Below are 27,492 nucleotides of genomic sequence, written 5' to 3' on the forward strand. Positions count from 1 at the left end.
TATAGTGATAAACAGAATGCAGCAAAGTGTCAAGAAAACTCAAGGCTCTGTGTTCAAGCATGCTGCTGAAACTGTCAACATCAAAAAAAGGACATTTCTCTAAAACACTAGATACTTTAAAGACTAATTGAGAAGTAAATACAAAGTAAGACAGCAGATTGGAAGATTATACCTGAAAGAAGATGATAACAAAGGAAAGATGAAGAGTTATAAAAAGCAGGGAAGAATAATTATTTCAACTGTGTGCAATCACTCAGACAAAATAAAGTTGTGTTCAATCATTTAAAATAACTTAAGATCAAGTGCCAATCATGGAATCACTATTTCTGAACACAGAAATCATCAAAGGCATTTATTGTTTTATATATAGCTATCACTTTATATAAAAGGGAAGTATATATTAGGTTCTTTAAATAACTTAACCAAGGCTGTACAGGATGCAGGAGAACAAGGATTTTATTTTATTTATGTATCTCTATTTTATTTTATTCACTAAGAAAATTTTAGAAAATTGTTCTGATGAAACAATGACAAAATGGCATCCTTGTCATTCCAGTGATAAGAAAAAAAGTCATTAATTGAAGAATATGTATTTGACTATTTGTGAGGGTATTTTGTTAGCAAACATTTCCATATTTATGCATTTCATTCACCGAAAAAATTACAAATTTAATTTTGAAAAAAATTGAAATACCATTTAGTTCCAGTGCTTATAAACATATTAAATAATCTGTAAGAAAAATAATTTAAGGTTCAAAATCTTCCGGGTGATAAAGGAATGAATTAATCGAGTTTAGGTGTTTAAAGAAAAAAGTATGTACTCAACAAACCTGTGTTTGGGCACAGAGTGATTTTGGGGGGTGATTAAAAATACCTTCTATGTAACTAATCAAAAGTGAGGGTATTTTCACTTCTGAAATAAAGCTCTTTTTTCGCAATATAAAATTTGTTCATGTTTAAGAGAAACTTGCTATGCTCTAAACTGAAAATATTTTCCTTCAAGTAAATGATTTGTTTGTTATACATGCATGAACTGGGTAGTTGGAGTTTGGTGAAGGTCATTTCAAATACTGGAAGCAAATTTAGGGTAAAGGGTCCATAGCACTGGCACTTTCAATCTTACCACTAAGGACTCCTTTGCTCCTCTGTGTGTCTTTACTCCCTTGAAGCATACTGTTTTAAAAGATTTTGCATGCATTGTTAATTTAAATGGTCCAAATAAGACATCAAGATGAACTCTCAAAGAGAGCTTCTAATAAGCTTGAAGAGCATGGCACAACTAGTGCTACCCTAGGGTGCTGATAAAATCCAGAAAAAGCAGAGACTAGATGTTTACCCTAGCCATTGTTCAACAGGTCAACAGAAGTAATGAGAACATTTGATTCAGAGTTCAGTAAATCAGTATAAATGCAAATTAGTAAAAGGGTGGCGTTCTAAAACTGAGTTAATAAAGAGCATTTACCACATGGGTTGATTGTAGAGCTCAGTGAAGCAGCTCCCGTGGAAAGGCCCCCTTTTGAAACTGATGAAGCCACAGACGGTATAGAAGATGAAGTAGGTGTGGTGGAAGATGCTGTTGAGGATGGTAACCGTTCTCCAGACTCCATACCTACCAGAGGGCGAAAAATATGACATTTCACTCAGTATTAAATAGTGGAATTATTCAAAAGAATTAAACATATTTAAAATAAGTCAAACATTTAAGCAAGCTTTTAAAATATGAACTAAGCTTAGAAATACACATTCTTCACAAATATAAAATATAGAATAAAAACAATGTAATTATAAAATAGAAACTTACTGAATAAATTTAATGCTAAGTACACCAAATCCTCTTCTAATAGACTGAGTTTCCTTGTAGCAAAAAAATAACCCCAATTAATAGCAGTGTGAATATAGCTTCACACAAATGTGTGTTGACACAACCTTAGGAAAATTAACATAATAACTTATTCTTCCTTAATTACTTCATAACTTACAACAAAATAGCCATACGATCTTAATGAATCAATATTACACTTTGAATGGACTGTAATCCTTCTATATTTAGATAGCAATATGATTGTAAGTCTTAAGCATTGAATCTGACCTGGTAATTCCCAATACAGACAGCCCCACCCCCTAAAAAAGACAAAGACATTTTAGAGTTTTTACCAGAGTCAAATTTGAACTATGGTCTCAAAATGGTTTTAGTATGACCCATTTATAATGACTCAGCCACTTTTAAGCATCTTCATTGATTTGCTCAGCTATTTTTGGGTACAATCTTACATTAGCCTTATTATAATAGTTTATATTGATATTAAAAATGTAGAATAGAAATGAAGAGGGTCAAAAGGTACAAACTTGCAGTAACAAAATAAATTAATCATGGGATGTAATGTACAGTATGGTGACTATTAATACAAATACTGTTTTGTATATTTGAAAGTTGGTAAGAGAGTAGATTTAAAAGTTCTCACCACAAAGAAAAAAAATTTATATCTATGTGTGGTGAGGAATATTAACTAGACTTATTGTGGTGATCATTTCACAATACATACAAATATTGAGTCATTATGTTATACCCCTGAAACTAATATAATGTTATATATCAATTACGTCTCAATAAAAATTTTTAAAAATCTAGAATAGGTTTTAGCCATTTAAATGCTCTCTACACACTGACCCCACAATTAAACAAGAAAATCATGAAGTTCACAGTCACCTTAATGAGTATACAATTCACAGGGAGAAACAAAGAGAAACACTGCTCACCTATATATGAACTAATCACCCACAAGTAAACTTTCACCATTTAAAGAGTATAACCATAAAAAAGATTTCTGTATGGACTCTACAACCAACTTGCATAATTACTATTTATTTCCTAAGAAAAATACTTTGCTTTCATTCGAAAATATCAACCAATTAAAATAATGGAGGATTAACATTTCAATGTTGATTCAATCATATGGCATAGAGATGATTTTTCTCATAAGGTAGATACATGTAGTGAAGATAATCTCAGGTTGACAAACAACATCATTAATAAGCCATTTCAATGAGTTTTCCAATCATACACAATTCAAAAACTTCTCTTCATATTCTGGTATTGTCGCCAATCACCTCCCCAGATGACAGTACTGCGGCGACGAGTGTGTCCATATTCTTACCAAGCTTGTCATTTTCTTTATCAGCATTCATCAGTTGGTACTGATGGCTACATGGAACTAATGCTTAAAGAGCAGGTTTATGGGGCACCAAGCAGTCACTAAAGCGCTCTGGGACATGTGGCTGTCTGATGGCAAGGCCAACCAATGGCAAACATCTTTTTCTACAACCTATTGTCACCAAAAGTCTCCTATCACTAACCAAAAAATGTGGATTATTTACCTAGATAGAGTTTACAGGAAAAAAAATATTTAAAATAAAATTATAGCTGGTAACAAAATTTCAAAGAATTCTTAAATGTACTATTAAAATGTATTATTTTTTAAATAATGGTAGTTATCATGGATATACTATCTTATGTATATCACAAATACAACAGACACAACATACACAGCACAGTGCTTCACCAGTTAACCATATTATCAAATCCTCACCCCCTAATGGTTGGTTTTTTATTTTATTTGCCTTTGTTCTCCACAGCAAAAATAATATTGGTGATATAATATAGATAAGCACTTTAGCCAAGTACCTGGTATATAAGAACTCAATATATAACAGTCATTAGGATAATAAATTATGAACTCTAGGTATATTTCTTTCTGTTGATATAACTTAAATCAAGACTAAAGTAAGGAAAACCCAGAGGTAGCATGCATAGTTTCTACATACTGCTTATTGGAGATTACCTCTCCTGGAAACACTTATTGAAGTTAAAAACATACATATACCTAGATCTAGCTCTGAGAAACTATCTGTAGAAATACAGTATCAGTAGGTTCTTAACTATAACACTGTTTAAAAATAATATTAAAATTTAAACCGGGCAAGTCAGAAAGTTTAACTAGAACTAGGAGTATGCGGTTGGGGACCTTTCTTAGTTTCAGGAGGAATACAATTTTCTCTATTATTCTTGGTTCTTTTTGTTCACTTAAGAGGAAAGCAGCTTAACTCATTTAAAAAAATATGTTTATGCAACCATATTCCTTAGACATTCTATTATATACATTATTCATGTATTACTTTATTTCAATTATTTTATCTTAGATATATATTTTTAGCCAGTATGATCTCTTAGGGGACTGAGTAGTCTCCTTATATATAAAGTACTCTTCTCTTAGACTGGCCCTAAGTTTAAAAACAAATTTTTTTTCATGTTTAATATGTATTTCTTAGTTCTAGTAAGCCAAAATTTGGTCCACTACTCCATGTTCATCCTCTGTATATCGTTTTTCATGTTAAAAAAAAATTTAACAAATCCACTCAAGCCTCTATTATTCTAAAATAAAGACTGTTTTATGCTTGAATTAAAGAGGATTGGCTTTTTAAAAGCTTCTTTTTAAGCTAAATATTGAATTATTAAATTCAGATTTTATTTATTATTGTTCCCTGCGAAAGCAGAAGCACAGCACTGGGAGGAATCCTAGCCATCAACTTGAAAGGTAGAAGGTAAGAAGGCAATGCCTTTGTCATTGTCAGTTACCCACAAATCAATCACTGGTGTGCTGTACTGTAGAAACTTCAAAGTAGAAAGCTTAAAACCATGAGCACCAAGGGCTAAAAGCAGGAGGTGAAAGTTTAAGGAGAAAGAAGATATTTGCATAGTCTCAAATTTAAGGAGAAGGAAGATATTTGCATAGTCTCAAAGTATCTTCTCCAAAATATTTACAAATTAAAAAGGACAAAAGAACAACTTCACAGTGGAGAGACTCTATCACCTGTAAAAAAGCATATCTATGTATCCCATGATGCTCTAGAAAGACATATCACCTCTATGATATCCTTTCCAATGACACAAAACCTCAGTAGAATTATGATATCATCACACAAACCCGAACTGAGAGACCAGATACAAAATAACTGATTTCTATTAAAGTGTCCAGGTCCTGAAAGAAAAGGGAAGACTGAGGAACTGCCATAGGTTGAACACTAAGGAGATGCAACTAAATGTGTTGTGGGATCCTAGGTTGGATTTTGGAATAGAAAAAGGACATTGATGGAGAAACTGATGAAATTAATATAAGACCTATAGTTTAGTGAATAGTGTTGTACCAATGTTAATTTTCTGATTTTTATAATTTGCTAATTATATTATGGTTATAAATATTAAAATGAGGGGGAGCTGGACACAAAAATTTGTGAATGCTCGGTATTTTTAACTGTTATTTAATTCTAAGATTATTTCAAAATAAAAATTAAAGGAAAACAAAAATCAAGTCTGGCACATGGTATGCACTTGAAAAACAGAAATTCATTGGAATTGAATATTGTAAACCTAGGCCTTGAAGAAATGAAGATATAGATTACATGTGTAAGCAAGACATTTGATAACAGACATTATCTGGGTTCAAAAACTATGTCTGGAGATTGTTAGATGTGACCTTGTTTAAATTATGTAACTTCAATGAACTTTCAATTTCCACATGAGTATTATAAGATGTGTAGCTGGGAGGATTTATGAGATAATGCATGTAAAGTCCTGAGTACCTAGAATTCAATAATTTGTCAGCCATTGATTTTAGTAAATGAACACTGGTACATGTAATTACCCATGTGTACATGTGGCAGTAAAAGGAACCTTAAGGTATTTTTATTCACTGAATGAAATATTTAATTCATATCTATTTATAGGCTATGTACCATGCTTGGTATGTTATAACATTTTTAGTCAGGTAACTTTTGTGCTAAAAATTAAAAAAATAAATGTTTCACAATTGTATAAGTACCAATGGTAAGGATTTTAAACCTTAAGCTTTCAAAATAAGCTAGAACACAAATACAGATGAAAAAATGATACACTGATTTTTCAGTTGAAAAAATTACTCCATGATAATGACTCATTAGTTAAGCATATTGCATAAGATTTGCTAGAAACCCATTTATTCAGATCATTTAAGAAAAACCTGCTCATTAAAATAAAAACAGTTCAGGTATCCAAGAACCATCTATTTCCAGATTTCTGTTATGGCCAGAGCATCCAGATTTGACACTTGTACTCCTGTAATAGCCTCCCATTCTGACTTCATGTGTGAAGAACACCACCTTTACCTCATGTTACAAACCACCTCTAACCGATTCTCTGTGGCCAAAACAGCTCAGATATCACAGGGTCAAAATGAACAGACTATGTAACATGACTCTTCCACCCACAACACACTCATCTATGGAAAAATATCAATTAGTAGGGATGTCTTTTAGCTTAAGGCATATTTATGAGAGTACAGTTCCTAAGGTAAAACTTCAGAATTCTATGTTTATAAAGTTAACCAGTAAAGATTACTGCAACTGAAAGTTAACATATAACAGCACAGTAAAAAATAAATTTGTTGATGTGAACAATGGGAAAAAAATGTGCAGATGATGATGAAGGGACTATAAATCACTTGGTTCATTATAGACCTTTCCTGGGATTTAAAGCAGTATTCCCAACCAGGAGTGACTTTGTAATACCACCTTTGCCTACTAAGAAACATTTGGCAAAATCTGGAGTCATTTTTGATTGTCACAGTGAGACACTGCTACTGGCATGGCATTGATAGAACCCAAAGATGATGTCAAACACCTACAATGCACAGGACACACAGAGGAAAACCTGGACCAAAATGTTGGTAATACGAAGGTAGAGAAATCATGATCTAAAGTACCAAAAATGGTATTACTTGGAATTCAACTAACCAAAACCTTCTGTTAAAAAGGATTTCTATGGAATTATTATCATGAGATGATTGAAGCTGATTTATTTCCACTTCAATAAATGATAAAATTATATTCAACTTATCTTTTGAGTCAGCATACTTCTAGAGTCTACTATTTTACATTTTGTCAGAATTGTTTAGAACTGATAATGTATGACAGGCAATAAACATATCATAATGCTCACTCACACTAGTAACACAAATTTACTGCATTTTATTTAGATGTCATTTACCAATAACAATTCTAAGAACAGACAAAAATCAGAATTTCCACCATTTCTTCCCTCCACGATGATTTTATATACTCCACGAATATTCAGTAATCAGTTGTTAATGATGACTGTTCAAACTCATGTATATCAAATGTTCCTTTTTGTGTAATCAGAGTTTATGAACACTGACAGCTGCTAGGTGTAAACCTGAACAGGTGCAAATAGGGAAGGGCTAGATATGTTGGCTAAGAATTATAAATATGATCAGTCCTGCTGCCTTGTGTTTCAGTTGCATGATTCCTTTAGTATTAAAAGTACAGAATAGACTGAAGATTCAGAAAGTAAACATAAAAAGATACTTAGGTATTTCTACTGGAAGGAGTTTTATTAAAGAGTATCTTTATCTTTGCTAACAATATCAGAAGTTTTCTATAGGAGTTCAAAGCACAAAAGGAGGTATGGTGAGCTCTACACTTTTCCTTAAAAATGTAACCTCAGGTGAAAAGCAGTAATTAGAAAGAGTAACAGAAGACAGTCACTATGCTGCTGTTTTTGGTTTAATAGGACCACTAACAGTAAAGACTTATAAGTCCATCATTTTCTAAAAGTTCTGAAAAAGCTTTTAGATAACTTCTAGGCAACTGCATATTTTGACAAATAATACTTCAAGATATTAGGTAGCAAAACAAAAACCAAGCAACGGACAAAATTATTTCCGTTAAGAGTTTGAAAAATAGGAGATGAGGCAGAAATACCTTGTAAGACAGTAAATGAAATTATTCTCTGAATATGATAGTTTTGATGGAAAATGATTTTATTTACAAAACTTTTATTTACCTACATTTTCAGAAAGTTATTGCAACTCATTAAGTACATTGTATAATGCTCCAAAACATGGAGATACAAAGGGATTGATTTCCCTAACTGCTTGATATATTTTAATTATTATTGTAAACAGTCAAACAATTATATTCCCAAATAAAAATGGACTGGCAATCAGGTGTTCTGTGTTGCAGCTTGTGGTCTGGAAAAAGTCTCAGATACGCTTAAATATCAGTTGCTGTATCTGAAAAAATGATGGCATTGAATTAAACTAGCCCTCAAGTTTCTATTAGAGTTTTATCAAGTTGATGGTAAAAAACAAAACCCCAAAAACCTTCACACTGCATTAAAATATTTAACAATTTGATCCCATTTTTTCCTTATCGTCCTATCCACTGACATTAATTCTATTTCCAAATGTGTATCATGCTAAATTATATATCTGTTAGATATTTTAAAGACTTACTCTTGTCTTATTTATACCTCAAGAGAACTAATGATAAAAGTATCCAAGAGTAAAGCACTTATTTTTCATACTCCTTAGTAAATACCTATTCAGAGTATTCTTTTCCATCCAAGGGATGTGATGAGAGATCTGTGGGGAAAAGGTCAGCCTAAGATATAAGAAAAAGATATAAAAGAATGTTAATGGAAGATTTGAGCAAGATTTAACATGTACGGGTCAACTAAGCCATAGGTAGTCCGTGACCTTAAATATTGACTACAGTTAGAACTTTCTAACAAAGATACAAAGGTCAGAAGGATAAAAGAGAGAATGGTTAATTGATCCTTTCATCCACACATGAACAAACAAAAAAGACTTAAAGTTTTGCCTAAGAAACACATTTAAATGCAAGTGGAATTTCTAAGACATTTATAGAAAGTAAGTGAGGCTGATCAATAACAGATTGAGGGAAAAAAGCAGGGTAACAAACAGAAGTCATGTCATTCTATCTAATGATGCCAAATACTACATGTCTGCTAAACTAGTAGAAAAACTGCCTTTCAAAGGGAAAGAAGCAGAGCTAACCCAACATGGAGAACAACACACTTCTTAAAGAACAAAATGAAAGTAAGAGTTTGTGAAGACCATGCAAAAATGTTTTTGGTCCAGGTCATCCTAACATTAGGTTTGCCTTTCTAATATCATTCTACCAGTATCTCCTGGAAGGGCGCCTCACACATGTCTGGTGCCTTGGTTTTTCAACTGCCACCTAGGGGATGCCCCTTGACCCCGTGGCTCTAGTGACCAGGAGGGCTTGTACTCTTGGATTCTGGGGACCACTGCAACCAGAAAGATGGTTCTTGGCACACCACCTGCCAGGGCATTGCACAGACAGGGTACAGCGGCACAACACCAGTCTTCCTGTGAAGAAGGTCTCTCTGCTTGTCCTAGAGCTTTGGCCTCAGGTGTGGGCTTCACATTTGGTATATATTTAGTAGCCTACGGAGCTGCTCTCAAGGAACATAGGCGTGGGTGCCATCTTGGCATCTCCCTCTGCCTTCCTCAAGCTCACCAGTATCGCATTTAAAAAAATCTTATTCAGTTGCCTAGAGCCCCAGTTTTTGCAATTGCAGTTCAGGATGCACCTCCAGATTGCCCGCCTCTGGTGGTCAATGGGGTTTATGCTTGTGGTCCCACAGGACTGTATGTATTTGCATACATTTAAAACCAGACTAAGGGTCTGGCTTCTAGTCAGCCTGAATCTAGGTGCTGAGATCCTCCCCTGTGAGACACTGACAGGTCTTAGCACATCCTCAAATACTAGGAGTATTAAAAATGTAACAAGCTTCTTGGACAAGCACAAAGGTTTAAGAGACAACCAAGATCTGCAGCAGAGTTGAATGACAAGGTTCATCTCATATATGACATTTCTCCATCAAAATTATGAGAGGTAGTTGTTTAATCTCCTATATAGAAACCAACAGAGAGAGCAAGCAAAATGAAGCAGCAAAGAAATAGGTTCCAAGAAAAAGAACAAAATAGAATCTCAGTAAAAACCTGACTGAACTGGAGAACTCCTGATTAAGAATTCAAAGTAATTGTCATAAGGAAGCTCAGTCAACAGAGGAGAAGAATGGATGAACACAGCAAGACCTTGTACAAAGAGGCCGGAAATATAATAAAGTACTGCAGAAGTTAAAGTGATGAAGAATGCAATTACTGGACTGAAAAATACACTACAGGGTTTCAACAGCAGACTAGATGAAGCAGAAGATAGGATCAATCAACTTGAAAACAAGGCAGTGGAACTCACCAAATCAGAGCATCAAAAAGAATAAAGAATGAAAAAAAGTGAAGCTAGCTTAAGGGACTAAAGGGACAACAGCAAACATTAAAGGGACTATGGGGACTAACATTCACATTATACAGCTCCCAGAAGGAGAAAACAGAGAGAAAGGGGCAGAAATCTTTTCTGAAGAAAAATGATTGAAAATGCCTCTAACCTGAGGAAGGAAACAGACATCCAGATGCAGGAAGCCAAAGAGACTCACATGAAGATACACTGTAATTAAATGTCTAAAGTTAAAGACAAGGGGAGAATACTAAAAGGAGCAAAAGAAAAACAACTAGTTTATATGCAAAAGAATCTCCATAAGACTGTGAACAGATTTTCAGTAAACTTTGCAGGCCAGAAGGGAGTGGCATGATTAAAGTCCTGAAAGAAAAAAACTTCCAACCAAGAACCCAGCAATATTATCAATCAGAATTGAAGGAGAGATAAAGAGCTTTACAAACAGAAGCTAAAGGAGTTAATCACCCCTAAAGCAGTCTTATAAGAAATGTTAAAAGGACATCTTTAAGAAAAGAAAGGGCACTAATTAGTAACAAGAATATATACGAAAGAATAAACCTCACTGGAAAGGTTAATACATAGTATAGGTAGGAAATTAATTGCTTATAAAGTTAGTATGAAGGTTAAAAAAAAAGTAGTAAAACTATGACTGCAATTAGTTAAGGAGTTTTACAAGATAAAATTATATAAAATGTGACATCAAAAACAAAATGTGTGTGTAGGGAAGAAGAATAATGTGCAGCTTTACAATGGGTTCAAATGTAAGTTGCTATTAACTTAAAATAGAATGTTACAGATGTAATTTGTTATATATAAGCCTCGTGGAAACCACAAAGCAAAAAAAAAAAAAAAAAAAAACCAGAATGATAAAGAGAAATGAATGTAAGCATACCACTAAAGAAAGTCATCAAACTACAAAGGAAAAAAGCAACAGGCAATGGGTGAAGACAGGAACAGAGAGGAGCTACAAAAACAGCCACATAATAATTAATAAAATGGCAATAAGTACATACTTATCAATAATTATTTTAGGTGTAAGTGGACTGAATTCTCCAATCAAAAGACAGAAAGTGACCAAATGGATAAAAAACAAGATGCATTTATATGTTGTCCACAAGACAGTCACTTTAGATGTAAGGACACACAGACTGAAAGTGAAGCAATGGCAAAAAATATCCCATGCAAAAGGAAACTAAGAGAAAATAGGAGTAGCTATACTTTTGTCAGACAAAATGAGACTTTAAAAAACACAACATAATAAGAGACAGAGGTGTTAATGGAATATTACTCAGCCATAAAAAGAAAAGAAATCCTGCCATTTACAACAACATGGATGGATCTAGAGGGTATTATGCTCGGTGAAGTAAGCCAGGTGGAGAAAGCTAAATACTGTATGATTTCACTTGAATATAAAAACAAAGCAAAACAGAAGGAACAAAACAGCAGTAGACTCACAGACACTGAGAAGCGACTAGTGGTTACAGGGGAGAGGTTGAGGTGGGCTGGGGCAGGGGATGGGGAGAGGTCGGGGTGGGCTGGGGCAGGGGAGGGTGAGGGGAACACAATATAAGCTGGTCACAGGGATGGTAGTACAGCATGGAGAATATAGTCAGTGATTCTGTAACATCTTTCTATGTTGATAGATAGTAATCGTACTAGAAGGGGTGAGGATTTAATAATATGGGTAACTGCTGAACCACTGTGTTGTACATTTGAAACCAACAGAAGATTGTATATCAACAATACTTCAATAAAAATAGACAAAGGTGTTACATAATATGGGGGCCAATCCAACAAGAGATGGAACATTTGTAAATATTTAGGCAACCAACATAGGACTACCTAAACACATAAATCAAGTATTAAAAGACCTAAAGGAAGAAATAGACAGCAATAAAACAGCAGTAGGGGAATTTAATACTCTACTTATCATCAATGGATAGATCATCCAGACATCCAGAAAGAAAATCAATAAGGAAACACTGGCCTTAAATGACATGTTACACCAGATGGACTTAGCAGATAATAGGACATTCCATACAAAAACAAGAGAATACACATTCTTCTCAAGGGCACATGAAACATTTTCTAAGACAGATCATATGTTAGATCATAAAACAAGTCTTAATAAACTTAAATAATTATAAAATCACTATTTTGAACACCTGAAGCTAATATAATATTGTATTTCAATTAAAAATTTTCAATTAAAAATTAAAATTAAAAAGTAAATAAATGAATAAAATACAAAGTGGGAGTTAACAAACCTAAAAAAAAGTGTCCATTTCAATAAATGTTGAGGAATGTAGCAGATTATAATTAGGTAATTTCTGGGTAGAGCTGATTTAGTGAGCTGGTCTCCCAATAATAAGGGGTTTTATCTTATGACTTTATGTTTGGAATATCTGAAAAATGTCACGTTAAATGTATTCTTTAATTTTGGATTCTGTTAACTGTTGTTATTCTTGTCCTCCATTCACCTAGTTATTGGGAGTGTTTAAATATATTAGACTTTCAGAAAGATTAGTTTTTTCACCTCTCCATAAAACTAAGAATTCTTTTGTTATTCAAAAATAGATTGTGTGTGTGAAATGGAATACTATTCAGCCATAAAAAGGAATGAAATCTTGCCATTTGTAATAATACAGGTGGACCTACAGGGCATTATCCTAAGAGAAATAAGTGAGGCAGATAGACATATCCTGTCTGATCTTTCTGTGGAATCTAAAAAACAAGAACAAAAAAAAAAAAACACCAAAAAAAAAACAAAACTAAGTTCATAGAGCAGATTGGTGGTTGCCAGATGTGGGTCTGAGGGTGGTGGGAGAAATGGATGAAGGGTGTCAAAAGGTTAAAAAAATGGGAGGGGGTGTCAGACACAAAAAGGGGTCAAGAACATTCCTAACTGTAGGGAATGAGAATGGAAGCGGGTGGACTCATGAAGGAAGTGCAGGCCTAAGCAATGAATTCAGCTCTTGTGAGTGTATGAAGTTAGGTTACAGAACCACGGAATATAGAAAAAATAATTTTAAAAAGAAAAATAAATGGTATTTTATCCTGCAACAGCAAAGGTCATGTCACCACTTTAAATAGGACTACAGGATTTTTACTGTACCATATCAATTTTTCCATCTGTAGTTCTTCTTTTAACTTGTTGAAAACCGCAGTTCTTGTGCCAAAAATAACAGTACTTTCATTACTCAATACAGTTACGTACTTCATTTATGACATAATACATAACCAATAGCCTCAGAATAACATTACCAACACTACCATGAGAATAGGGTTACTAAAAACAGTTCTTTGGTCCTCAGAATGTAGCCCAGTAGGGATGTATAGTCAAACTACAATCTCATGTAAAAGGTGATTTATGTCATTCCACTCTGTATGGTTATATTCAACTAGATTGAAAACAAAACCTTTCCATTACATTTCATTCTAATTTTTAAGGACAGCATTCAACTAGACAGCAAGCAATTTTGAGGAACCAAAGACCAATAAGTGAGGCAGATAGTCAAATACTGTCTGATCAAAAGCAACGTCTAAAAAAGTAACGTCTAAATCTACACAGTCGGGTAGGATAGCCATTAACCAACCATGTGCAGATAATTAAATTTAAATTAATCAAAACGAAATAAAATTAAAAGTCACACTAGCTACATTTCAAGTGTTTAATAGCTGTCACATTACCATTACAAATAGTTCTATTGTACAGCCCTGGTCTAAATGATACCCGTGCCTCAGACACTGAAATCTTCTTGCTTAGTGAGGTAGCACACTTCATACTCACTAGCGAGGGCTGTTAAAATCGTGAAAGCATGGGTGGGCAGCTTTCAGACAGATCATACCGGATAAAGTTACCTTGAGAAAGGCTGATGTACGAGAAGTTATCTGGGTCAGTAGTTACCTCCATGAAGAAACGGAAACTATTAGCATGCTGTCATGGTTTCTTTACAGAGTATATATACCGTTATCAAAATATTGGGAATATCATTAAAATCACTTGGATATTAGTTAAGGTAGAGTTTATTTATAAACCACTCATGAAAAGCTTGAAATATTCGCTTAGAAGGTAATCTCAAATAACTGTAGAAGGTAACCTCAAATAACTCTCTTGTTATATCTTGCATTTCCCTCTTAAATGTTCCCACCAAATATCCTTAGCATAAATAAAAAGAGTTTTGTTCTGTTTGCAACACTGTCAGTCCAGTTATTATTGGCAGAAGAGGCCATATACATATATGTGCTGCAAATTCTCCACACATTTAGTTAGAAGAAAGAGAATTTACGAGGAAAAAAAAAAGCAGCTTCACAGAACAGAAGGAGATGCAGAATTTCTCTGTATGGGTTTCTCCTTGCCCCTCCCTCCCTAATGCTGATGACGCTCTGTAAGATAGGGTCTTTCAAGAGTTGAAAAAGAAGCTAACGCTTTGGTATCCCACCACTCTTTTATATTAGAAATTATGTCAGAATTCCAGAAGAACCCACTACTCCAATGAGAGAAACAAAGATTAATAATACACAGGAAATTTTAAGCCATTTGTATTTTCTGAATTCTTTAGTCCCAGATGCAGCAATACTTTTTAAAATGAGGGTCATAGTCCATTAGAGAGTCATGAAATCCACACAGTACGGTCATGAGAAATGAAATATCGTCAAAGAAGATTGAGAAAGACTGATGTACTTGGCTTCCCAGTAATGTATGGTTTCTGTGGGAAGCACAGGAGGATTTTACAGTCCCTAATCATACTAGTTGCTGCACTGGAATGGTTACAGTGGAATGGTTATAGCAGAATCCACGTTTTGTAGTCCATTAAAGTGGAAATGGCAGTGCAAAATTATTTGAATTCCTCCAGGACTCAAGAGATCTATATAATCTTAACTTTACAGTTTATGAAAAAGAAATACGGGACATTTATATTACTTGGGCACCTCGGATGCCACGTAATGCTAGACTCTTCTATTCTGCATACTCAGCTAATTAAGGATAGATCAAAGTTCTTTCACCAGACTCACAAGCAACTACAATTTTACAAAGTTCAATCATTTATGGAAACATCCTATGTTTAACCTTTCAGAAAGCACTTACTAAACCATGAAGCATGCCAGGTGTTTGGGACATAATTTGTAAGTCAATTAGGCTAAGTAGTCTGTTTCAAGGGTTTATAGTCTAATAGGTTGGAGCAATTGTGGAAACTTGATCAGAGCTGAGTTAAACAGATTCTAGCTTTCAAGAAACTGAGCTAAGTGATAGTCATGGTGGTATCAGATATAGAAGATGGTAAAGATTCAAGAAATGGGGTGGCCTTTTGGGAGGCCATATATGTAGATGAGCATATAGCCATGTTAAACGTTACACATTTTCTCATACTCAAGAAAATTTTATAAAAACATTTAGTAATTTAGTTTACATTTAGTAAAAAACAAACAAAAGCATTTAGAAAAAGTACAATGCCATATCATTTTAAGTGTAGACTTATAATTGTTTTATAATGCATGACATTATACAATTTTAATTATTTTCTAATGACTATGTTTATGATTCATTTATATTTGTAAATTTTAACATTTATAGAGACTACAAAGTAGTATCTCATATTCAGCAAAGTAGGGGAAACAGAGATGAGTGTCCAAAACCATATATAAGTTTTCATTAAGTATTTTCTAAACATTAATACTACTGAAGTTAACGACAATGAGAAATTTGAGAACCCTGATAAAATTGCAAGGAAATATTACCATACATGAAGGATTTATTCTGTCTCCTATATTGCAATAGTTGTCCTATAACTAATTCATTCAACAACTATTATTGATCACCTACAACAAAATTATATAATGGCTTAATTGTGAGAATATAAAGATGAGTAAGTCACAGCATTTGCCTCATAAAAGTTCATCATCTAATTATTTTCATTTAAAAATTTTCTCTCAATGTTTTTCATTTCATATTATTCTCACCATAATTTAGCCCAAATCTAAATTATTAAACAAAATTTAAAAAATATTCTAGTAAACAGAAATGTATGTGTTCATTTTACTAATTTTGGAAAATAATTAAAAAATACAGGAGAAAAAAATTTTAAATCCAGCTCCTCACATACCACATGTAACATCTAAGCCTCCAACCAGATGGGCATTAGGGCATGTTACTGTTACTGTTTTGTGCTAACCCTGAGATAACTAAAGACTTTTGTCCAATCTCTCCTCATTTTTAGGACCAAGAAGTAGTGTGGGAAAGAAGTAGGAGAATGAGACAGGTTGAGTCCAAGTAAGAGAAGTAGGGAAAGAAGGAGGGAGGGAGACTAATATTTTGGAGAGACACAATATCAGTGATAGACTAGACTACCTGCAAGAAAGAAGACCTTGGGCAAGGGAAACAAAAGCAAACATGAACAAGTCGGACTATATCAAGCTGAAAAGCTTCTGTACAGCAAAGGAGACCATCAGTAGAACAAAAAGACATCCTACAGTATGGGAGGATATATTCATACATGACATATCTGATAAAGGGTTGACATCCAAAATATATAAAGAGCTCACACACCTCAACAAACAAAAAACATTTGCCTCCCACAAACCACCTCTACAGATTCAATAAAGGCTTGACATCCAAAATATATAAAGAGCTCATGCACCTCAACAAACAAAAAGCAAATAATCCAATTAAAAAATGGGCAGAGGAACTGAACAGACAGTTCTCCAAAAAATTCATATGGCCAACAGACACATGAAAAGATGCTCCACATCGCTAGTTATCAGAGAAATGCAAATTAAAACCACAATGAGATATCACCTCCCACCAGTAAGGATGGCTATCATCCAAAAGACAAACAACAGTTTGAAAAAGACATATACACCCCTATGTTTATCACAGCACTATTGACTGCTTTTGTGATTAGTTGATTTTATTTTTTGCCTTTAGTTAGTATCTGGTTGGTCTGCTTTCTTTACTGTGATTTTATTTTCTCTGGTGACATCTATTTCGCCTTAGGAGTGTTTCCATCTAGAGCAGTTCCTCTAAAATACCCTGTAGAGGTGGTTTGTGGGAGGCAAATTCCCTTAACTTTTGCTTGTCTGGGAATTGTTTAATCCCTCCTTCATATTTAAATGATAATCTTGCTGGATACAGTATTCTTGGTTCAAGGCCCTTCTGTTTCACTGCATTAAATATATCATGCCATTCTCTTCTGGCCTGGAAAGTTTCTGTTGAGATGTCTGATGATAGCCTGTTGGGTTTTCCTTTGTAGGTAACCTTTTTTCTCTTTCTGGCTGCCTTTAATACTCTGTCCTTGTCCTTGGTCTTTGCCATTTTAATTATTATGTGTTTTGGTGTTGTCCTCCTTGGGTCCCTTCTGTTGGGAGTTCTGTGGGCTTCTGTGGTATGATCAATTTTTTCCTCTCCCAGTTTGGGGAACTTCTCAGCAATTATTTCTTTAAAGACACTTGCTATCCCTTTTTCTCTCTCTTCTTCTTCTGGTACCCCTATAATGAGGATATTGTTCCGTTTGGATTGGTCACACAGTTCTCTTAATATTCTTTCATTCCTGGAGATCCTTTTCTCTCTCTCTGCCTCAGCTTCTCTGTGTTCCTGTTCTCTGATTTCTATTCCATTAACGGCCTCTTACACCTCATCCAGTCTGCTCTTAAGTCCTTCCAGATACTGTTTTATTTCTGTATTCTCCCTCCCAACTTTATCCATTAGCTCTTGCATATTTCTCTGCAGCTCCATCAGCATGGTTATGACCTTTATTTTGAATTCTTTGTCAGGAAGATTGGTTAAATCTATCTCCCCAGGCTCCTTCTCAGGGGTTGTCTGTGTGATTCTGCTCTGGATCAAACTCTTCTGCCTTTTCATGGTGACGGAGGTAGTCGTGGGCAGCTGGCGCATGTGTCAGCTGGGAGAACAAAGTCTCTTCTTGCTTGTTAGTCACCTTCCTTTCCTGCAAGAACGGCGACCCCCTAGCGGCTTGTGCTGGGCAGCTGCGCGCCGACAGGGCCTCTGAGTCTGGCCCGGGCGGGCTGCGGAGGCGGCTCTGGGCAGTTGCTGTGGGTGCAGCTGCTCTCAGCCTGCTGCACCCCTTCGTGAGGTGCTGAGTTCTCACAGATGTAGATGTAGCCTGGCTGTTGTACTGTATCTTCTGGTCTCTCTTTTAGGAATAGTTGTATTTGTTGTATTTTCCAAAATATATATGGTTTTGGGAGACATTTCTGCTGCCCTACTCACACCACCATTTTGGCTCCTCCCAGTCACTATTGCAGCACTATTTACAATAGCAAAGAAATGGAAGCAACCTGAGTGTCCATCAGTAAATGAATGGATAAAGATTTGGTACATATACACAATGGAATATTATTCAGCCATAAGAAGAAAACAAATCCTACCATTTGCAACAACATGGATGGAGCTAGAGGGTATTATGCTCAGTGAAATAAGCCAGGTGGAAAAAGACAAGTATCAAATGATTTCACTCATCTGTGGAGTATAAGAACAAAGAACAAAGAAAAATACTGAAGGAACAAAACAGCAGCAGACTGACAGAACCCAAGAATGGACTAACAGTTACCAAAGGGAAAGGGACTGGGGAGGATGGGTGGGAAGGGAGGGACAAGGGGGGAAAAGGGGCATTATGATTAGCAGACATAATGTACAGGATGGGGGACACAGGGAGGGCTGTACAACACAGAGATGACAAGTAGTGACTCTACAGCATCTTACTACGCTGATGGACAGTGACTGTAATGGGATATGTGGGGGGGACTTGGTGATGAGGGGAGTCTAGTAACCATACTGTTGCACATGTAATTGTAGATTAATGATACCAAAATAAAAAAATAATAAAATAATAAAAAAAGAAAGAAGATGTTGGCCTTGAAGTAATTTTTAATAATGACAATTTTCATTAAAGTAAAATTCCACCCTGTAACCCTATGTAGGAAGTGGAAAGATCCATGACACATTGTGCTTCACTTTTCCTTCTTTTGTATAAACTAGTTCATCAGATAGAACTTCTTGCTATTATGGTAATCCCTGACCCTCAACAGTGGGCCACATGACCCCACTCCCATGGTAAAAGCTGCCTCAACCAAATGTTACTCAAGGAGACAATGGCTGACCAGAAGTCTATGACTTACGATAGCTGCCCCTAAAAGACGCTATTACCTAATCAGACTCTCTCTGACATAGACATTTTAACCAGTAGAAATAGGGTAAGTTATTGCTGAGTAGGAGGTCAAAAAGGCTGTGGACCTAAAAATATACAAGCTAAAGAAAAGTGGGTCAGGAAAAATGTTGGAATTGCAGGGGTACAGAGAAGCTAAGTGGTCCTGAGAGAGAGAGGATGAGAGAGGAGGACAATCTCAGATTCTTTACCTTAGACCCTCCTTTTAGATTTTCCTATAGAGACTTTTCTCTAACTTTCCAAATACCTATGCTTTTAATTGAGTTTTAGTTGCAACCAAAAGAGACTGCTAGAAAACTTACTAAAAATTGTCATGTTTAATCTTGTCTTTTTTCTTCTTCTCTTTGCTTATGCTATTTATACCACTGAGACATATTCTTTTTTACCCTTCCAACAATACAAATACCACATTCCTTCAAGCATAGACCAAAGAGTCACTTAATCCATAAAGCTGTGTTTGACTAATCTGGGCCACAATTTCCCATCTTTGAACTACACAGCACTTCGGCTTCTACCCAGGAAGCTGCTAATTACAGTGACTTTTTACAGCTCTGTGCTTGTTTTATGAATTCACTGTATTATTCAACTCATAGCCAGTATGTCTGTTGAGACTTAGTTTCTGAATCAGTAAAATGGGGTTAATTACATCTACTTCAAAGAGCTATTGTAAAGACAGCCTTGCACACTTCCAGCTGGGTATTTTGTTCTTACATGTTTGGCCTGATTTCAGAAGAAAATATCTTTATTTTCTTCAAACTAAGCATACAAGAGTAGGAAAACTGGTCAATAAAAGTCAATACCCTCTCTTTCATAAGTTAAATGTGAACAAAATTGAGTTAAAAATGTCAAGAGCATTTCCACTTCTATGCTGACTTCTTGGACAGGTAAACCTGAATAGATGTTCAAGAAGCATATTAGGCTATACCCTGTCAACCTGCCCCTCAAAAGAGTGTTAGCATTACTTTAACTGTAGACAATAGTACAATTTATGGTTTTGTTTTTAGGTAACAGTGACATTTTCAGTTTAGTAGTAAAACTGCTTTTTCCTGAAATGTTAATATATAATTTTATAACTTTCATTGTTAAAAAATTAATTTTGTTGAGACCAGCTTTTTAGGGATCAGGTTTTCTCTTTTATGGCATTGATAATCTCCAAAAAATTTACAAATAATTATGATAATTCCCTCTACCATTCTCTTAGCTATAAAATTCAGTCAAATTATGTACTAATTTATCCTTTTCAAATATGCCTCCTCCATTTTCCTCATAATTTTTAAATTTGTTTCTGAATTGCTTACAATTTGTTCAAGTCTTCCTGTACTGAAACCCAAATATTAATAAAATACTCCTAAATTTTATTTGGAAGATTCAAGAAGACTCTCCAAAACACTGCTCAAAGAAAATTTAACTGCCTACCTTCATAATAGAAGGACCTAAGTATGCATCCTAAACATGTCTTAACATGACCTGCACTACAAACAGAAAACATTATTTAACATTTAAATACAGGCAAATAAGAAATATTAAGTATGAGCTAATATTTTTAGTATTTATGCTAAATAAAACAAAGTACCAAGTCAATAATAACATTCTAAAAATGAGCATTGAAATGATTTTTAAAATTAAGTATCCTTTATAAATAGCTTACTGATTACTAAAATAAATGCAGTCTAATGATAGAACCATAAATACCTATTGGAATTACAAAACTGTACTTTAATGTCTGTACTTTAAATGCTCATCTAAATATTTCACTTCAAATATTCAAAAGTTAATAATTGGGTTTCACAAAAGGCTAAAATAGAGTTACCATATGACCCAGCAATTCTTTTCCTAAGTATGCACACGAGAGAAATGAAAATGTATCCCCACATAAAACTTGTACATGAATGTGGAAATAATCCAAATGACTATTAATTGATAAATAAACAAAAATGTCATATATCCATACAATGAATATTTGATTGATAAACAAAATTGATATTAATTGATAAACAAAAATGTCATATATCCATACAATGAATATTATCTGGTAATGAATAGGAATGAAGCACTGATACATGCTACAACACAGAAGAACCTTGAAAATATTGTGCTAAGTGAAAGAAGCCAGTCAGAAATGACCACATATTGCATGATTCCACTTACATAAAATATCCAGAAGAAGCAAATCTATAGAGAGAAAGTAGATTAGTGGTTGCCGTGGTTATGGGAAGGTTGGGGAAAATGCAGAGGGCTGCTAATGGGTACTGGGTTTCTTTCTGGGATGATGGGAGTGTTAGTTGATTGTGGTAACTGTTGCACAACTCTATGAATACACTAAAGGCTGAACTGTATACTTTAAATGGGCAAATTGTATGATGTATGTATTATATGTCCATGAAGTTGTTATTTTTAAAAAAGAGTATTTGGATCTTCTATTGATAAAGTGCTATTTGACTTGATGCAATCTCTATTGAATTTTTCAAGTCAGTATTCTCAATTCTAGCCTTTACGTCCAAGACTGAATATGGAATGCCCCCGGGATGACTTTTCACCTGTCACCAAACTCTCTCAGGCATTCATCCATTTAGTCAGTTTTGCATCTCCATATTTTATATATATGTGTATTTTTTTTAACTTGGCAAAACTGTATTAATTTGGTTTGGGAACTAACAGGTCTACCCAACATTTTAAGTTCCTAAGTACTTACCAGACTTGTTCTACAACTTCATTCCAATAAACACATGACTAGCTAGATTTTTTTATAATAGAGGAGTTTAATGGAGATAAGTGAACCTGAGATTCTAGGCCACATAAACTATTCACTCCCTCCTGTTGATTCTGATCCCTAAATATCTTCTCTGTATTCCCACCACCATTTGAGTGCAATCCTAAATCAGTTCTTACTGGAAATACTGCAAAAGCCTTCCAAGAAGTCTTTCTGCTTCTTTACTCCAATCCTTCTCCACACAGCCACAGTAATCCTTGTTTTTTTAAGCAGTAATATTTTTAATACAAAACTCTGATCCTGACACTCCCCTACTTAAAACCTTTTGGCATCTCTACCGTCACATGTATGGCAAAATCCCAGGTCCTCTGGCATAAAAATCTCTTCTTAATGAGGCCTCTGACTTCCTTCTTTGGTCCCATTTTCCTCTAATACATTAAGTAAACAAACTTCCTGTCATGCCCCAAATATATTTTCGTCTCTCCTGCATCCATACCGTGTATTTGGTACATGATGTTCACTCTCCCTCAAATGCCCTTCCAGTATTCTCTGCCAAACTCTTATACATATTCTAGGTCTCAGCTCATTCATTACCTACCCTGGGGAACCACGTTGCCTCACTGAGGAAGTCTTAGGTATTTACCTTTCTTATTGCTCTCATATATTCCCTAATTAAAGCTCTGATAAATTGTACTGTATAGCAACTTTCGGTTTTGTTATCTAGTTTCCTACCACCCTGTGAGGTCCCTGAGAAGCAGGAACTATTGTTTATCTTCTTCAGAGCCTTAGAATCTAGAATATAAGATCTCAATAAAGGGCTTTGAATGAAAATGCATGAAAATCAGCTGGTTCAAAAAAGAGAAACTTCATTTAGAAAAATCTCTTACCTGTTATAAATTTTTTATGTAGGAAAAACTTTAAAATAAGTTTTAAGTATCTTTGTCAATAACAAAACAAACTGCTTATCAGTTTCTGAAGTGATAAAATGTTGGCCAGTGAGACCCACACACTGCCTTTAATCTATCACTCCAAACTCAACCACAGATATTAAGGACCTGTAAGAGGGACAGTTAAGACATACTTGTCAACTCATGAACCTTATTTTGAACCCAGTCTCCTGTTTCTACTTAATTCTACTTCTCTGGTTCTGTCACTCCTATCAGCTTTTCATTTTGCCTTATTTTTCTGATCTGATGATTTCATTTATAAGACCTTTGCTTCCCTTGGTAACTATTTTGATATTCTATACTAACCCTAATGTTTCTGGCTGTTTTGCTGGACACTCCATACTTGTTAAAATTAGTACAAAGTAGTCTTTATCCTGCATTCCAAGTCTTCTATCAGTTAACCCAATCCCACTCCAATAATAGTAGGAAAAAGTTACTTCATCGTTATGTTGTAGAAGTCCCTACCCTGTTGTAAGTGTAAATATCAATGCATTCAATAGGATGCTTGGATGCTTGTAGCATTTCTCTAATTTTGTATTTAAAAGCAAGAAATTTTATCATTGCCTGTTTTCTCATCCATCTAAAATGAATTTCTTTTAGGTGACTATAGGTCTTCTAAATAAACTGCAGAAAGGTGTAACAATAACAAATATAATAACCAAGCACATCTTGTCTTCACATCCACAAATAAAAGAGGAAAAGAAGGAAGAAAAGAACACTGTGAATAAGGAGGCCTTGATTACAGCTTTAGTTCTAATTAATGGCATCTGACACTGGGCAATTTAACATCTTTAAATTATAGTTTAATATGTTTTCCACATGCTTGTGACTGTTTTTTAAAAATACATCAGTAATACCTTTTGTAAACGTTCCGTAAGTTGAGTTCAGAATGTTCAAATGTCCTATCACATGGCCTTCCCCATGAGGCCTTTCCTGGCCACATTATTTAAAAATCATCACCATATCACCAACACCATTTCTTCTTGGCACTTATGACCATCTAAAATACTATATGCTTTATTTATTTTTCATACTTATTGTCTGCCTCCTCCACAAGTCTACTGACTAATATATCTATTTTGTTCATTACAGTATCTTCAGAAGCCGAGAACAGTCCTGGTACACAGAATGTGCTCAGTGAGTATTTACTGGATGAATGAATGAATGAAAAGACAATCCAAAAAGGCTGGCAAGTTGAGGACTTGTTTAATTACAAAAAGTTACTGACCTAAGAAAGTAAATAGGAAAATCTTTTCAAAAAGTTTCTACAAACTAATCAAATAAATTGAGTAAAATTAAACCAATGGCCATACTTTAACTTTCACTAAATATAAAGTTGATACTTAAAGCAAAATCATTAGTATATTTATTCCAGTATATTTATTATATTTATATTTATTCTGCCATTCAATAAACCTGACTTACAAAGCACATAGTACAGACGCTCCTGTTGGCACTCAGACCTCTTCTACTTTAAATAGTGCTGAAACTTAAAAACTTGACTTACCATTCAAATGATCTATTAGGACAACAAACTCTTTTCTATATTTATACAAAAGTTCTCAAATTCATTACAAGGACTTAGAGTCTACCAGTTCACTTGTATTAGCTAGTTTGACTTTACTTAAAACACAGCAGGACCCTAAGGTCAGTTAAGCAACTTGGTTTATCATTCTCATATTGAACATCTGTCACTCAAGACATATCTTGGAGTCCCACACAAGATAGATGAGATTCCATTCAGTTTATACAGCAATTTTTAATATAAATGTGAACTACTATACACAAAAATATAAAAGTACAGGTCCAGAACATTCTTCTAACAAATTTTTACATGAATTTCTTTCTGCCATTCAATAACTGTTTTTGGTTACATTTTAAACAAAGATGCAGAAGAAATTATATTTCAAAATATGCCTTAATAAAAAGAACTTGATTTACAAAGCTACATGATTATATAATCACAATTTATTTTAAATCATGATGGACAGGAGTAACATTATAAAAATGTCTTACACACTATCCTCAGATAAAAATAAGAAATCCACTACAAATGGAGGGACTCGCCCACTTAGAGAAAATTTGAATAAAAATCTTAATTTAGAATCTAGTGAAAAAAAGGAGTGCATGATTATTTCATGATAGAAGAGAAATCTAACCTAGTGCCTTAACCCACTAGGTTTGCAGATACTTACTGTTAAATTCTTCACCACATAAGAGAGTTTTACCTTAGACTTCCTTTAATGTAATGATTGTGAACCTGGCTGTATATGAGAAAACACCTGGGAGATTTAAATAACATTTATACCCATGCCAAGACCCAACTTCACACCAATTATATCAGAATCTCTGGGAGTGGGGGCGTAATGATAATCAGCTACTGTTCACTGCGCTGTTGGCCTGTGTATGTAATAATAAGGATGTTATGAGACTGAGTAAATTGAAAAAAGAAAAAGACCTGGTAAATGTGATAGTAGAAGGGATTAAGATGAGTATAAGAAGAGCAGGAAAAATTACAGACAGCCTGGATGAGTAGATCCCATGATATAAGAAGAGAAGAGAATTAATCCCCATCTTATGGTCCAAAAATCAGGTGGGAATAATTTGTTCAAGTAAGAGCAGAAAGTATAAAGGGAGCTTCTATAAACTAGAACTGACAACTCAACACTTGGAAAATAACTGGCTTTCCTCTTAATGAAGGGTCTGAAGAAGTGGACATGCCTACGCTGACTGTATATGACAGACTGTCCACCTGTGTCCGGGGAGCATTCAGGCTGGGAGGCAGCAAGGGCAGCCGTGGGAACTCCCAGCCACGCACATACCACAACAAGGACGGAGAAGCCTGAACCAAGGATCTTTCCTTCCCAAGAGAATTCTGCCGGAATCTTCCCAAAGAACTCTTACAAGGGCTGGCTGGCGAGTCTGCAGTAACACCTGCCTTTCTCAAAGAAGTAGGGACAACTGGACTGGCCACTCCTCTAAAAAAGTTTCTACAAAGATATGTGACTACCTGGGTTAAGGTTCTCCCGTCACCCAAATAATCCTTCCCTAAGTAACCCTTACTATGTTCCATCCCTTCCGAGGCTCCTCACCACCCACCCACAGCAGAAGCCAGGGTGATGGGAGGGAGACTGGACCTAGTCAGGCGGCCTGTGGTCCCAGCTCTCCAGGGGATTTGGGCCGTAATACACCAGATTACAGTAGGGCGACCGAATTTCCACAAAGTTCAGTTTCAATATCATGTCTAAGGAATAATTAAAAACCAGATTAGGACAAACATATCCTTTTTAGGCAATAAAGATTTTAGAAAAGCTTCCAGAGAGGGATTATGTAGACTTCTGTTAGCTTCTTATTATATACCGGGATATCCCTTTGCACACGGGCAGTACTTCCACAAGAACCAGGTAGGCCTAGTTCAGGAAACAACCCAAATCTTCTGGGAAGATACCACTGGTACTTAGGTGACAGCTTAGAAAAGATGACCTGCTTTTCAAACATCATGACACAGGACCAGCTGGGGAACCATCGTTACCACCAGTGTCTTGCTCTCCTCTCCCCAATTTCTGACACCCTGAAAACTCTCCATTTGGAGTCCGAGACACATAATTGAGTACTGAGTCCATTTCCACCCTCACTAAGTTGCATTCTAGGATGTGAAGAAAGGGAAAGTATGAGTAAGTGAAGGAACCTAACAATTAAGATAAAACATCCAAAGAGTTCAAGAGTCCAAAAACTGGCACTTTTATTAGGACTGATAAATAATCCATCACTCACATACAAGTCCCCTGTTCAATACCAGGTATAACATTTTGCAGGAGAAGCCAACAGAGAAGTATTAGTACCCCTAATAAGGCATCTAAACTATACTAATGAAAATTATAGATTCATGGAGTCCCCAAATAAAGTTTGGAATAATAAAAGAGGGCCTTCTAAAAGATACTAGATGGCCATCAAAGAAAAGCTGTATGGCAGAAAAAGAGATCTCAGTGTTCCTGAGGACAACAAAATTAACATTTCCTTCTAAAATGTAGCCTGATATACTGAAGAAAAGTCCAAACCTGGAGAAATCTGCTGAGAACTCTAGAAAAAGCTTATTAGGTAACAGATCCGGAGCTGACTCGGTAATGAAATTCAAACTTCAAATCACTACAAGAGAGTAAGGAGGTAAAAGGAATTCTGGACAATCTAGGAAGAAAGAAGAAAGATAGTAAGACAGACCTGGGAAGAATAACAGGCAAACAAAATCACTCCTTGGCTGTCAAGTTCACCCACACTGCATGCTGTACTGGAATAGGCCAGTGTTCTCGGAGCAGGCCTAGGTCACAAACACACCTCGAACACCATTCCATCCAATCTAACAGGGTTACTGGCAACAAGGTGTGAGGTAGCATGCTGGAATGACTCACAGAAGTGGTAGACTTGGAGAGCATGTCAGAGACTCTAATTCTAACCCTGTCTTAGTGGGCCTGGAGAAGCC

The 27,492-nt window shown here is 35.1% G+C and overlaps 1 protein-coding gene across 18 annotated transcripts in view; it reads right to left on the reverse strand.

Annotated features, from left to right (window-relative positions):
* Positions 1 to 27,492, reverse strand: part of BAZ2B (bromodomain adjacent to zinc finger domain 2B) — a 153,230-nt gene that overhangs the window by 117,797 nt on the left and 7,941 nt on the right. For all 18 annotated transcript variants that reach the window (XM_073241524.1, XM_073241520.1, XM_073241527.1 and 15 more), the window contains exon 2: positions 1,463 to 1,609. In XM_073241524.1, coding sequence (XP_073097625.1) covers positions 1,463 to 1,609 — 147 coding nt within the window. The remainder of the gene's footprint in view (positions 1 to 1,462; positions 1,610 to 27,492) is intronic.

The sequence above is a fragment of the Manis javanica genome, chromosome 7, assembly GCF_040802235.1.
Source record: "Manis javanica isolate MJ-LG chromosome 7, MJ_LKY, whole genome shotgun sequence".
NCBI classification, from domain to species: domain Eukaryota; kingdom Metazoa; phylum Chordata; class Mammalia; order Pholidota; family Manidae; genus Manis; species Manis javanica.